General features: G+C 43.4%; 1 protein-coding gene across 4 annotated transcripts; it reads left to right on the forward strand.

The window, feature by feature from the left end:
• Positions 1-8,759: 8,759 nt before the first annotated feature.
• dpm3 (dolichyl-phosphate mannosyltransferase subunit 3, regulatory) lies at positions 8,760-10,392 on the forward strand. 4 transcript variants are annotated; one of them, XM_030063058.1, is made up of 2 exons: positions 8,760-8,887; positions 9,311-10,392. In XM_030063058.1, exon 2 carries the CDS (start codon positions 9,358-9,360, stop codon positions 9,634-9,636), a length of 279 nt encoding a protein of 92 aa, XP_029918918.1. In that variant the 5' UTR covers positions 8,760-8,887; positions 9,311-9,357; the 3' UTR covers positions 9,637-10,392. The 4 variants fall into 4 exon arrangements, with proteins under 4 accessions (XP_029918918.1, XP_029918919.1, XP_029918920.1 ...); XM_030063059.1 differs by having other exon boundaries at positions 8,846-8,944; XM_030063060.1 differs by lacking the exon at positions 8,760-8,887 and adding an exon at positions 8,941-9,082.
• Positions 10,393-15,371: the final 4,979 nt, after the last annotated feature.

Below are 15,371 nucleotides of genomic sequence, written 5' to 3' on the forward strand. Positions count from 1 at the left end.
TTTGCAGAACTGCCGCTTGCGTTGCTTACATTTGCTTTTCCCTGTGTGATTTTATCCTTTGTTTTGAATGTACTTTTTTTAAAAAGCCCTTTTGTAACTGTGAAAGGTGCTATAAAAACAGTGCCAACTTCTAACCTTATACAGGATTCAACCACACTTTGATTCTGGCCCGTAGAGAAGAGAGAAATTTTGTACTGCCTGAATCACATGCACTGATAAATATGGTGATCAATCAATCAATGGAAACACATCACACACACCACACCCTAATACATGCTGGGGTGCCAGACAGCCATAAAAAATGAAAGTAGGCCATTCCTGCCAAGTTTGTGAACACCACAGACACACAGCAGTGCTTCTAAATGATGGGTTTATATGAGAAATGTGTAAAGCATAAATTCAAACTTTTTGTTCACACACACAGAAACGAGCGATGAAATTTTCACACACACCCATACATATATGTATATATATATAAGATACTCACTTTTTACCCTCTCCTATATCACAAGGGTTTATCTTGGTAATGAGAAAAGGACGCCACCTGTTGGTTAACCACAACTAATAACAAAATATAAACTCAGCACCAACTTAATACATAAAGCTCCCACCCCATAAATGTTTAAATCTCTGAGTTTGCATGATAGGAAATTATATGCTTTTGTAATTTTATATGTATCGCAAATCCAGTGTCTGACTGTGAGATTCTTGCTCCGCGAAACAACCTTGTGTGAGAATAATGAACAATAATGACCATCTGCTTTTGATACAGACATTAACACCTCACATGTGTGGGCGCTTAGCATTCTTTATGTAGATGTAATGTAAATCGCCACAGTTTACTTTTTATGAGCTTCGATATGAAAATCCACATATGTGTTTAATCGGACCCATATTCAACAGGAAACCATAGGCTGATTTTGGGTTTGCCTCAACCACAAAGGGAAAATAAAAATGCAGAAATAAAAGGGAATTGAGAGGGGAAAAAAATAATAAAGTCCATAGCCTTGACACAAGCCAAGGTTCTTTTAAATGTCCTAATACACACAGATAAAAAATACTGCCTCCGCCGGGAGGTTTATCTCTGATCCCCCATGATATAGAGGGAGAGGAATGCACTGTAAAGTATGAATATAGCATAGCCCCTCATCCCCCATCCTACCCTACACGACCCTCCCTTGTGCTTGCTGCACCTTTCTTCTTTAGTCCAAATCTGTAACAGATTGGGTTTAGTCTGACTAGAGGTATGCAGCCACAACACCACATGTAGGGGTCTACATAATCCCTCCACTAAGTATTAAGCACACAGCATGGGCATTCTTTTTAAGACCTGGCAGGAATTACCAATACATAATCTCCACGATCATCATTTAGTATAGTTCAGAGGGAGAGACTGGGGGGAGGGAGTCATCTGAACTTATGAAGGGCCTCGGAGCTATAGAGCCTATGAGAGACGTAGTGCGCTGTGCCATCTGGAGAACACATACTAGGGCTCAGTCGGCTGGAATGCTCTAGCCCGACTGTCTTAAATAACACGAAGTGAAACTGCACATTCAAAAGGCTTAATTTGTTTGTTGTAGTATATATATAGCCAAGAGTGGAATGCATTGTTTACGAGGAACCTGCTTAATACTGCTCTGCTGAGTCAAAACCATTATCATGGATCTCTGTGACGGAGGCCCGCAGTTAGAATTAAGTAGATGCGGGAGGAAGAGGGATAAAAAGAAACATGAATATGTAATGTGTTTATGGCACAAGCTCAGTGTTTGATTTGATAACTACCTCCTACACTTCATAGCACTGGAATTTCCATTTGATTGGAAATGTGAACTAGTTACTAATTTTCACTGGCACATGTGAGCTGCGACACATGAGGACACAATGCTAATTTAATTTTATGATCCACTTCTTCTCACCGCTTCATTGTCTCACCGTTTCTATTGTCCGGTGGAATTGCATCACTTTTTTTTTTTTACTCAGTTTCCTTGACCTTTAAATTTAATAAAGCTGCTCTGATATTATTCTTCCAGACATGGCCACTGCTGAAACATTTATGCTTCTCTTTCTAATCCATCCATCCACCCATGAGACTGAAGTATTAATAATATACATCTCCCTGGTTTTAACACATTGATAATCTGAATAGAGGAAGTGGAAAAAAAAAAAATCAATCAGCTAAATGTTGGCTAAGAGGATTTGAGGGGGCATAGCAGGGCCATCTTCCTTCACTATAATAAATGAGGGGTGACAGTAATGCTAGACAGAGCCCATATGGCCACATACTGTAACCTAGTGCACTGTAGCGGCGAGAGGAAGTGCAGGGCTAATTCACTTTAACATTTACACTCCAGTGGCATATCCTTTTGTATTGGATTTGTGCACTGCATTTTGTTTCCTGCGTCTAATGATGCAATGTGTATTACACAATGAAAGTGCAGGTTATTTCACAATCCAAACAGCATACATAATAGGACTTCTACCAATTGGAGTGCCTTGTGATATCAGGCATTAACGTTACCTAAAGACTCAAATGAAAAACATTGATATCCCATTCCCATGATGTCATTCTGAACCCAGAGAAGAAGTCTGAGGCAATCTTTAAGGGTTTAACAAATGAAAGCGGGACAAGGCGACCACCTCCCACAGTGAATTTATCAAACTATATTAAATAGCCTTTGGCCTTGGGGTGTAGCTTTAAGGCTAGTGTAACCTCAGATATATGTCTTTACACTCTGCCTATAACTCATAACAACTAGGATGTTATTATTTCCATAAATCTGAGGTGTGGAAAAGCATTTTGGGGAGAGTAATGATACAGCGTTAACACAAACACATGGTGCAAGTGGGTGTGGGACCACTACACAATGGTAAAAACGCCATTTTTGATCGAGTTTTGCGCACTATGTGACACATCGATACAGTAATTCAGTCCGGCAGTCCAGCAGGCAGGCAGGCAGGAAAGCAGGCAGGAAAGGCCAGTGCATATTTTGAGTGGTTTTCCATCTTGGTTAAACATGCTGAGCTGGGCTCCAGCAGCCCCTGCACAGTTAAAATTCCAGGTCCCTGAAAAGCAAAAGCCAAAGCAAATCAGAGCATCAACAGGGGATCCGTAAACCACACGTGTTTCCTGGACGGCCCTGTCAAGACCAGCTGTGCATACATCAGCCTCGATGCTCTGTCTGTGCAGTTCGCTGAGATGGATGGACATGAAGGCAGAGAGAGAAGAAAACACAGAAAGACAGACAAAGAGAGAGAGAGGTGATGACAGATACCAGTGGAAGTATACCAAAAGTAAAGTGGAAGGGAGGAAGAAGGGAACTGGACGTATTTGATCTGTGAAAGAAAAACAGTCTGGCCGTCTGTCTGAAGTCTGAAGGCTCTTCGTCCTGTGTGTTACCATGTCAACACTTGGCCCACCCTGGCCCCCCACCTCCATGCCTGCTCACCTTCCAAATGCTCACGAAGTTAAGGGGTTAAAGGTTGGCAGGTGCCTGAGGGGGCTGCCAGCAGCCTGTGGGTCATATTTCTGAGAGGTCGAGCAGTGGGGGGAAGGAGACAATATGGCCAGTGTCCAGGGCAGGACGTGGACTCATCAATGCAGACCAGCAGTGTGGCCTAATCAACTTCATCTATGGGTAGTGACAGACAGCCACGGCTGCCTGAGATGGCCACAATCAGCTTTCAGGGTATTACCTACAACCCACCACAAATCCATAATCCTTGAATCTTTGACCTTTCACATTTTCAATATCAAGTCAATGACAGTGACGAATGTGCAGTGCATTTGCATGATCAGTTGGTGTGAAGCACCTATTTCAACTTCAAACACAATGCCAAAGTGTTGTTACAGCTGCTGAAATAATTAGTAGGTGTATGTATGCATGCAATTAGGGACATACGGTGCATTAATCAAATTCTGCAATTAGTTTCAATGTAAATCAGTGAGCCTTTTATTGTAATGGCAATTTATAGTAGGGATAGGCCAATATATCGCCAAACTATTAGTGCAGGCTGACATCAACTTTAACATGCAATAGCAGTATGGGTCTTTATTTTCACTGCTGATATTTGACTAATTGTGACATTGGCACTTGTGCAACCTTTTTGTCCTCGGTATGTGCCACTTAATACAGCTCTAAAATTAGAAACACAGAGTAAAACTAATATGATATTTTGTTTAAAAAGCATTTATCTTATCATTTATCTTGCATTTGTATTATTATTCTTATAAAAATGCATATTGGTATGGATATTGGCATACCCTGTTATAGGTGGGAGGATATTGGCATCAGCCTCAAAAAACATACTGGTGCATCTGTAATTTATAGACAGCATATTGATGTATGCTTAGATGACTGAACCCCTGTGATTTTCTGACCTTAAAAACCAAATCTAATCTGGTAGAAAGAGAGAACATTGCCAGCATAATGAGTGTCTAAAGGCAATATCCTGTATGCAGTCAGCGATACCCAGATTCATCTACTGGTCTTAATGAGTTTTTGCATATAACTGCATGTTCTTTTTGGCATGTTTGGCATGCTATTGCATGCTCCAGTTACTCCAAAGACCCTCATTATATCAATGAACTGAATCAATAATGTCTGCTGTTTCTACATCCAAATCAATGTTGTGCTGGCAAGAGAGGAAGATAATTTGTAGCACTCTATGTTGTGCACTTGATTGTACTCAGGCAGTAATCAGATGAAGTTCACCTATAGCTACTATTACACCCTCAGACCTGAGCTAAGGCATCAGATATATCAAAGGAAAACGGCCCAGTAGGCAGTCAAGCCTAGTAGACAGAGTTCCCCTCCTCCTCCCATTACCACCCATTATCTAAACAGAAGATGAGATCAGTTTATTCCAGTCTAGACATGTAACCCTACATCATTGGCCCCTTGCTGGATGCACTGCACTGACCCACATTCACCATTTATAATCAATAACTCCTCAGGTCCCGTGCTCAGACTCGCCTATCTGATGTTGAAGGAAATTGCACAGTCCAATTTAAAATAGCCCAGGGGGGACTTTCATAACCATGTGCCAATTAGTTCCACTGTCAATAATGGTAATGCTAAAGGACATTGTGTTCCAGGGCGAAGGGAGAGGATAGATAGAGGGAGGAGGGAGACATCATCAAGCTTATGCCCGTTGTTCATTGTTAATGGCTGTTACACTGACAAGAGGCATTTGATCAGACACACACACACACGGGGGCTGTGTGTGGATGTGGTTTGAGGGGGTAGTGGTATGGGGCAGAATTATACACCCATGAAGATAATCAGTAATGACGTCTTATAAAGGTCAACAAACAAAGCACTAGTGGGACAAACACAGGCCTGTGATGAGATTCATTAGGACAGCATGGAGAGCAAGGGAGCGAGGAGACGAGGGAGGCACATTCCTGCACCGTTTCACCGCGGCCGTCACAGCAGCAGCCGAAACAGGTGTGTGCTTTCACTCAGGGCAGCGGGGGCAAGACAAGTGCCATTCTCACATGGCTCAAACTGGTCACACTTGACCACACTCTGACCTTACACCCACTTGAGTAGCCTAAGACTTAATGAAGTAGGCCTTGAGTACTGCAGGGGTCCCGCAACCATTATCTCAACAATTTAACACAGACTCTGGCTGTCCCTAGATGATCTTGGCTCAAGGATATTTATGAACAGTCTGACTATCGGAGCAGGAACATTCAGACACGCCGCCTGAGATTGCGGGCCCCCTGACAGGCTGCGTCGCTTGCTTGAACCTTGACGCATGTAGGAGAGTACCGCCACGCATGTCTGAAAGGTCCCGTCCTACTTGAGGCCCCACTAAAAGTATTCCCTTTTTTGCCCCAAACTAGTGACGTCCGTGCAGCCTGGATACGGTGACACACTGTTAGTCACTCCAGCCTGGGCACAAACACATCCACACACACGTCTCATGACAGCCTCGCACACAGTTAAGGTCTCCAGCTCAGGAAACAGAGGGTTCCTGTTTTTGAGTCCAAGCTCTATTGTTATTTTAAACATCCCTCTGACTGTACATGCCCTCTCTCTCGCTCTTCTCTTTCTCTCTGCCTTTCTCCATCCACTTGAGATATTACACAATACTTATCTAGCTAAATCTCTATCCCTAATTTGCTCTTTAATACCACAAAGTCTTATCTGGACCTCTCACTCTGCTAATATTGACATAACCAGAGAGATAGAGTCAACACAACTCTCCATTACCACTTTTCCTGTTTTATCTACACCTCTTATCTTCTCTCTGGATGGAGTCGAGTCACCCCAGTCACTCTTCTTTTTGCACTTGAGCATCAAGTATCTCTTCTTCCATCACGCTGTGTCCACCAGGCCCTGCCTCTCTCTCTCTCACTCTCTCTCTCTCTCTTTGTCTGCAATTCTGAGCTCACTCCCTCTGGTGGGAACCGAGGAGCTGTATGCGGTATGTTGCGCAGTCGAAGGTGTTAGGGGATTGGAGAAAAGTCTGGATAAGCAACAGCTGGATTTAATGCACCATTAAGGTCATTGGTTGTTCAAGCTGCACCTGCAAATCCCCTGATTTCACCCCCTTTCTAAACCTCTCTCCTCTGTCTGCTCCCTCCCCTCCTCCCCTCTTCCTCCTCTCCTCTCCTCTCCTCTCTCTTGCCCTCTCCTCTTTCCTCCACACAGTTGGTCACCCTTTCTTTTCATTCCTGGCCTCTCAGCTTTCTCTGTCTCTCGCCCTGTCAGCTATGAAATCCCCCCTCCCTCTCTCTCTCTCTCTCTGGCTCTTTATCTGAAGTAACTGCTGCCTTTTGCCTCACCCCTCTCTCCCTGTAGTACCCCACTTCTCCGGCTATGTGTCCGTCTCCCTCCACGCAATTCTCTCTCTCTCTCTCTCTCTCTCTCTCTCTCTCTCTCTCTCTCTCTCTCTCTCTCTCTCTCTCTCTCTCTCTCTCTCTCTCTCTCTTTCAGGGCCCCTCCCTCTCCCAGGCTGTTGTGTTGTGTCTGCCAGGCCTTCTCGGCTAGAGCACAGGTTTCCTGAGTACTGGAACGGAACAGGAGCTGGCAGGGAGAAACACTGCCAGCTCCTGTTCCCACTGAGCGTCACACACAGTCACACTGCTACTCATACTGATGCAACACAGGCACGACAGAGCACATGCCATGCTGTATCTAATGATGCAGCGGAAGGTAAACCCTCCTGGACTCAGTTTACCCATCAGACCATCAGTGGCATGGAGAATACCAACCCTGACAACCTGATAGACACATTGATCATTATTTTGTCTGACATGTTGCTGCAACTTACAATTATTTCCATTATCAGTTAATCTATGTGTTATTTTTTGATTAATTTATTAATAATTTCATCAATCAAATGTAAAACATGCTGAGAAATACCCATCACAAGGTTTCAACATTGTTTACTTAGTCTGATTAGCAGCCAGGGTAACCCAAAAGTTTTCATTAAAAGAATAAATAAATAAATAAAATAAACAATAGCATTTGTGAAGCTGTAACCAGCAAATGTTTGGTATTTTTACTTGACGCTTACTTGCTTTTCAAAATTATAATTGATTAATATTGTATGGCTTGTGTAATTGATTAATCAGTGAATCATGTCATCACCAGCGTTGTAATGATCATGAAGTTCACAGTTTACCCACATTTTTTAATTTGCTGCTATGTTCTAGCCTGGATCCATCGGTGTACAAGCAAATGCACAGAGAGCTATACAGACACACACATACTCTTCTTCACTGTCAGGAAAATCAATAAAACATAAAATAAATATGGGCAGACAGTTATAGCCTCAAACAGGCCCAGAGATGTCGACTATTTTACAGAGCCTCAAACTCATGCACAACATACAGCATCCAGAAACCTGCACTGCAAGCTCAGAGAGATAATTGTTGATTTCTGCATTTATTTATCAAGACTTCCACCCTCTGCAAATAGACGTAACCGCCCCTCCCCACTACCTTACGCTCTTACGTATCACACTCAACATAAACAGAAGAAATAGGCTTTCCCTCTCTGGCAGGCGTGCACATCATCACTTACACTACAAACACTGAGTGCAGACAAACATAAACACCAGCGTCCCAAGAATAACTCTCCATTTTTCCAGAAGAATGATGTTTATGTCTCAGTGGCTCTTTAGTGTCTCCCCTGCTCCAGCTAAGTGAATGATGTTTACGTTTCCCACTCCTCCTGATTTCACTCTGGAGAGGTCCGTGCCCCCCTGTGCCCTGCAGTCACCCCGGGTTCACCTCTCTGAATGGACGGATGTGACCCATAGCACCTCAGAAGACATTGAGATCTACTAACACTGCGCTCCTGGTGTTGCTGGATTCCATGCTTTGGCACAACATCAGTATTTATAGACAGCTCTTCGCTGGTGGTAATGGTAAGGTAATTTTCATAATGGCTTTTCTAAATTAAGAGTATGAGACGGAGAAACAATTAGGGGGCTAATGTGTGTTAAAGCTTGACTAGGGGCCTCATTAAGGACTCAGTCAAAACAGATGGCTCCGTGTCTCTCACAAGACAGGCTACTGGTGGGTTAATCCATCAGCAGGCTCGTACAGTGCTTTTTATAGCTGAGCCTGCCTCCTGAGACACAAGTGTGATGCAGACAGACAGCAGCTGTATGAAGATGTAGTGTGTGACGCGTCGCCTGCTTCAGCACACACACACACACACACACACACACACATGCACACACAACATCCATAACAATTATTTTACCCTGATGGAAAGAGTTTATGTGCTTCTAATCACTGGCTGCCCATTCATCACCCTTTGGTAGTATCTTATTAGTCTTGTAGTTAGAGAAGACTTCATTTCCCATAATGCGCTTCCGCTCTGTACGTCATAACGCTGCGCAGAGCTGAGCTGGCATATGAGAGACGGTGAATAGCGAATTATTCCGACTAAAATTGATGTATTGTCATTCCTTCAAATTACATGTACGACTATTTTTTTTTTTTTTTGCTAAACACATCCGCTATGCTGGCATGTTGACGAGCAGCTGTCTTTCTCGTACTTTGTAACACAGTTAACTTTCCGGTGCTTTGCGGCTAAAGCTAAGCTAAGTGGGAGCTAACGTAAGCTAATTTGGTTTAGTAAGTCGGCTTTAGTGGAGTTTCTGCACATTTGTGACATTTTGCAGAAAGCCACATCCTCAAGTGGTGAACTTTGTGCGTTTTTAATCCATTGAATGGCGAGCTACCTAGCCATGATGCACTTGTCACTGTGAAAAGTTGTGTTATAGCTGCGTTTTCCGTCCGGATGTGGCTTGCCATCACACAATGACAGTCCTTTTTCCCTTTCAGGTTGTTTACCGGCTTGTCCCTGATCCTCTGAGCCTGCGGAGCTCATCATGACGAAGCTGCTGGAGTGGGTGGGCGGCGTGCTGGTCCTGGGCGCCGCCTGGGCGCTGGTCACTTTCGACCTGTTGGATCTGAGCCTGCCACAGACTTACAAGGAGGTAGCCTGGCCCATGCCCCTGTACCTGTTGGTGACGTTTGGCTGCTACTCCTTAGCCACTGTGGGATACCGGGTGGCCACCTTTAATGACTGTGAGGAGGCAGCGAAAGAGCTCCAGGAACAGATAAAGGAAGCCAAAGAGGATCTGAGGAAAAAGGGCCTGAAGATTTAAAAAACAAAAGACTGTCTTGAGCCATTTTGAGAGACTCAAGGGAAACACAAAAAACGTTTCTTGTCAGTGTCACCGCTTGTGATGTCATTCAAAATGATGAGGCTCAAGGTGTGTGAATGTCAGCATCCGTCTTTTTTTTTTTTTTTTCCCTCGTTACTTTCTCACCAGCAAATATCTGATCCGAGCATCAGTCACTGAAAATGTTTCAGCATTTAGTTTTGAGACTAGAGTCTGAGTCACTGATCTGTTAGAGATTAGATATCGATTGTTTGTACTTGAAGAAATGGCAAATGTAAGCAGGACTAGTGGGTTATTTTTTTTTATTTAATCTAAACTAACAACAAAGGCAGCAGTTTGATTAAAAAATTGAATTGTTGCACCACCAGTTAAGGACCTATTTGTTATTCTAGCTGTGGTGTTTAATGCTTTCTAAATTATTCTCTGTAACAAGTTGGTCACTGTGAAATGCCAGACAATGAAATCCAAGGTTCATGCTGGCACAGAGCCCGACTAAAGGCTCATTTCATAGGGAATTGTAATATGTGGTCTGCCTACCTGACTCCAGAAAGGGTATTATGTAGATCAAGTTGTTTGTACCCAGAGATTGTTGCTTGTCTGTATGTATGAGTTTGATTTTTTTTTTTTTTTTTTTTTTTTTTTTAATCTCTGAAGCTGTGTACATTCCATTGTCTGATTCCAGACTTGTGCCCCGAGGCTTTTGCTGTAACTGAATAAAATTACAGTCTGTTTTCCTCATTTTTTTCTCCCTGTAAATGTTTGCGTGGGTTGGGGGGCTGGCAGGGGCTGGGAGGTATGTGAGTGACTCCTTGCACACTGTATATGATGAATGTCTTCTCAAAGCATGAACTGCATCGCCTGGAGGGCTTTATATCAACTGCTCAATAGCTCCCACTGTGCAAGAGACAGATCTCCTTTGTCTCCTTTTTGAAGTTAACATGAAATATACATTATATGGCATTTCCCTTTTCCCTTACAGAGGTTTATTTCAGTCAGAATGTGTAAGCTAAGTATATAGTTAAAGAGAAATTCTGATTTTAGCAAGTGCAGCTCTTTGTCAGCCTTAGAAGCCCATCTACGCTCATTTTCAGTGAGCCCTGCTGTGCATAAACAAAGCATAGCCTGGCCAAAGGCATTATTATAGGGTTTCAAAAGCTCCCGTAACTTCAGAACAAATGCAAAAGAGTTGGCAGTTCTCTGAGTGCAAGATCTGCCTGTTGTGCAGTTTGGCTGCAGCCCCATCATGCCTTGCAACGTCACCCCCCATGAATATCTGCAAGCTGTTGCGAGAGCAGACTGGATGAAAGGCAACCTGTGATTTACCAAAAAACCTTCTAGTCTGGCAATTACACCAAAGGCTTCCCTTGGTAGGCAGTTATGTTCTTACTCATAGCCACATGTGAAATAGTTAATCACTTTTTTGTCACCATTCTCCCCAAATCCAACTTTGAAGATATCCATCTGTTCAATTATTTTTTTTTTCCTCAGGCTGTCTGACAAAAGCAAAAATTAGGATAGGCCTAAGATGTGGTCTGTATATGATACACGTGAAGGTGTTGGCCTACTTCTGCCTCACTTGTGTGCACATACAGTGTAAGCATCATGAACAATTATTATTTTTTGTGTGTGTGCTTTTTTGTTTTAATCCCTTGTCTCAGACTAAAATAGCCGTGATCCCAGACAGCCTTTAAAATTTACAAAATAGCGATGTAAGTGTAATCTTATGCACAGACTGGGATGTGTGTGAAAGCTGTCCCATTAGAAATGACCTCTTGCATACTCAAGCTCTTTTTAAATCCCCTTGCATTTTGTTTACAGCCCCAGTGAGTGGATTACCATCACCACTGCTGTTTGTTTCATAAGAGGCGGTTTTCACAAGAGAGGATGTGCTTGATATAGTACAGTAACTTGAAGCACTGAGCCAAATCCATAATAATGATTGCATAGTAATTCCGTATCTCTGCCTGCATGCTCACTTGGCTTGGAGGTGAGAGGTTTGCCCCTCTGGAGAAAAAGCTGTGCCGCACTGTCTTTGCATTTCAATGGATTTTTCTGAAAGATTCGCTGCTCACTACTTTGAGACGAGTTATTGGGGTGCATCATTTTAGCAGAGCGGCAGTAACAGGCCTTCAAATGTGTTTTGAACGCTGTGGCTGCTAGGTATTGTGAAGGGGGAAAAAAAAAACTAAATTGAAAAATGATGATCTTTTGTTGTTTGTTTTAACTTTTGTGACATTGACAGTCTGCTGCAGGTCTTGCATTCAAGTTTTGGAGGTGTCATCATTTCTTTTGAAGTAATTCAACAATTTCAAAAAAAACAAAAACAAAAACAAACAAACAGAAGAGAAGAAGACAATCAACACAAAAACCTTCAATTACATCAAAGATTGAGGCTTGCTTAATGTGAGAACATATCAAACTGCGTCCCAGTGTAGGTGTGGGCACCAAATCTGATAAGAAACAGACACCTCAAATAGGCCAACCTTTGTCCCACATATGATTAAGTGTTATGAGTCACCTGGGGTTATACAAAAACCTGACCTGCAGTATCAAGTTTAAGTTTTCCAAAGTTGAGATTCCACCGTTTTGAAGATGAGAAGCTGATTTGTTCTGAGCTGTTTGAATAATTCATTTCTTCTTGTATCACAAAGTGGTAAGTTCTGTATGCTTCTGCATGTGTCAAACTCATCTTACACCCCTTAGTGACATAACATGCCTAAAATCGTCTTTGTCGTAATCGTGGTTTTTGTGCACGTATTCTTTTTCTTAGCGGTGGGGTATGAAAGCCATTTACCAGCATTTCATGATTGGTCTGTCTGGCTTTGGCAGGAGATGATTTGACAGTCAGGGAGGCTGAGAGTGATGACTTATGTGCACAGACCGTTCTTCACCCTCTGCTCTGAAGTGGCAAGGTGAGAGGCATCAGACAAAGTGCGAGCGGAGCTGAAAATCAGGAGCAAACGTAACGGGGACAGAGACGGAGAGAGCGAGGGGGCCAAGTCGCGGGGTCGCGCCCGCAGCATGGCCCCACCGAGACCTTGAGACACTATAAAAAACCTTTGCTGCAGACAGTCAGTGACACTGCTGGGAGCAAATCCATCCACACAGGCCGAGCACCAAGACTGAAAGATGATAGGTTATCATTTTTCCTCACAGAAAAGAGTTTTTCCCACCCACACATTTCACAGCAAAACCTCAAACCCATTTAGAGATCTCAAGAAGGAGGGAAAGAGAGATGGCGTTAGTCATCGACGCCAGAGAACTAGGAGAAATGGGATATGGCGAAATAGCAGAATTGGAGATATAAAAGGAGTTAACAACAAAAATGACAGGAAATTAAAGTAGCATAGATAGATAGATAGGCAAAAGATGGGAAATAGAATGAGAAAACCATAGAGAATCAAACGGAGAGAGTGAGTAAGTGACATGGATGGGAAACCAAAGCATGAGCTGGAAAACGAGACAGATGACCCTGACAGAGGCGACGGCTGAAAGCGTGTGACAGGACTTTTTTGGGAAGCGGAGACCACACCCCAACCACTGGCCCATGGCAGGAGGCCAGGATGTGCCCTGATTGGAGGGGAGGCTCCAGTGCAACACACTGTACTTGTTGACAGTGACCAAGGTGTTGCCCTTCCCATCAGCCCCCTCTGACCTGCCCCTCTCTGTCATCTAAAGCCATTAGCAGGGAATAAAAGCTTCTGAACACTCAGGCAAATTCAATCTGCACATACAATGCATCGGATGATGTGAATGAGACTGAAATGTCACGTACGGGTCAGCCGTTGCTCTGGCATTGCTCAAAAACAGCTGCTTCTGATACTAAAGGGACGTTGGCTTCCCATGTTTGGGCAGGAGTGAAGGTTATAAAAGCTACAAATAACTACAGTAGCATTAGGTAACCTCCCCGAGGCCCTGTAGTGCAGATAGTCCTGGCTCCTCCGAGTGGGTTAACATACGTTGGCAGGCAGTCTGGGACCGGTCGTCATGCGTCCTGCTGATAGGGAGGCCTGACTCAGTCCAGAGACACAGAGATAGGCCAGCTGGCCATGCCAAGCTGGCTCTGCTGCCCTCTGAAATGTGGTGCTGTCTTGCTGCGTCGCATGGCCTCCTCCCAAGTTTTACTGTCACATATATCTTGGGGATCATTTGAGGTACTATAAATGCATATACATTGAGTCAAGTGTTGTTCATCTCCCTCTCCGCTCTATAATTAAGTATATAAAATGCTTGTGCACTGTGACTTTGGGTCTTGCTCTCCTTGCCGTTGCTTGTAATTGTTTGTAATGATTTCTGAATTTAAGCTTGCTGTAATCACTGTATTCTGGATGCACTGGATGCCCAAACTGTAATGTAAGTGTAATTTTATCAAGCCTGTAGTTAAAGCTATTGTCCCCCGGATGCTCTCAGTGTTTGCTGCAGTCATCTCAGGGCTGCCCTTAACATTTACTGAAGCATTTTTTACACATGCTCCCCATTGGTGTTCACATTTGCTCAGGCCAGGACGCTGAACGAGTGAGTAAATAAAAAGGATTGTCTCCCCTCTACGAGCTGCTATTCAGTGGAGCCTCTTCTAGGGGTCAGCCGGTTAAGGGGGTCTGTCCACCGGGCTAATTTACGACCATCCCTTTGAAAACACGGGGGAGTTGTGAGGCTGTGGCACCAGTTTTTGGTGCTACAGCTGTTTTTACTGTCACGGCCGTAAAGCTCCTCTGGGAAGGGAGAGACAGGAGAAGGAGAGATGAGAACAATGGCTTGTCATGCAACATGGAGCGACTCTTGAGAGGAGCAGGGGATCATGAGAGATGATTACAGAGGGAAGAGGAGGGGGGCGAGGACAGGGTGGAGGCTCACCATAAGGATGAGATAAAGACAGTAGTGGGATCACACCTGTGTATTTAGTCTCTCTGCCAAAAGGCAAGCCGATTTAATGATAAACATCGCACTCTCTCCCTCTCTGCTGTCTCTCTCTATTGTTGTCTTTCCTGTCACTGTCTGCCTTGGCCTTGATTCTCTTCAGCTCCTGTCACATTAGTACATCTGAGCCATTATCTCGGCTATTGGCTCCGATGTGGAAATCTTTCCGGAGTAATAAAAAGAAGCAGAAGTGGGTTGGGTTTTCCGTTGGCCTTTTAGAGCCCACATCACCTTTAGCTCCATTATGAGTGGAAAATGGAGGATCTCAGCACTCTCATGATATCAGGAAACTGTTGAAACAGATGACAGGAAAAAAAACAAAAAAAACAAAACAAAATACAAGAAAGCTGATCTGGTTTTCCAAAAATATCATTTTTATTTCACATGAAAATTTCACATTTAGCATATTTATCAAACAGGTCTTTTTATATAATCTTCTATATATATACATATGATACACTTTTGTTTACTTACACATGTACAAAATAAGGTAACAAGAATTCTGAAAAAAAAAGAAGAAAAAAAAAAAGATTGACTTCAATGGTAGTCATACTCATGTTGTGCTTTGTTGTTCAAGCCAGCCTGTCGGGTGAAGTTGTGCTTGGCAACTCGGTTGGATGCCGTGCCTTGTCTGTGGTGAGATGGTTACAAAGAGGACACTCTCCTTCAAAAATAGACGCCCAAAATCTGACACATTCATTGTGAGAGCTGATTCAGGCGACGACGGTCACTTGACTTAGCCTCCGAATGAATTATGAGCTTGTTTTTCGTGTTGGCAACTGGGGTTGGATACATGAAGG

This window comes from Myripristis murdjan, chromosome 11 (genome assembly GCF_902150065.1).
Source record: "Myripristis murdjan chromosome 11, fMyrMur1.1, whole genome shotgun sequence".
Taxonomy (NCBI): Eukaryota; Metazoa; Chordata; class Actinopteri; order Holocentriformes; family Holocentridae; genus Myripristis; species Myripristis murdjan.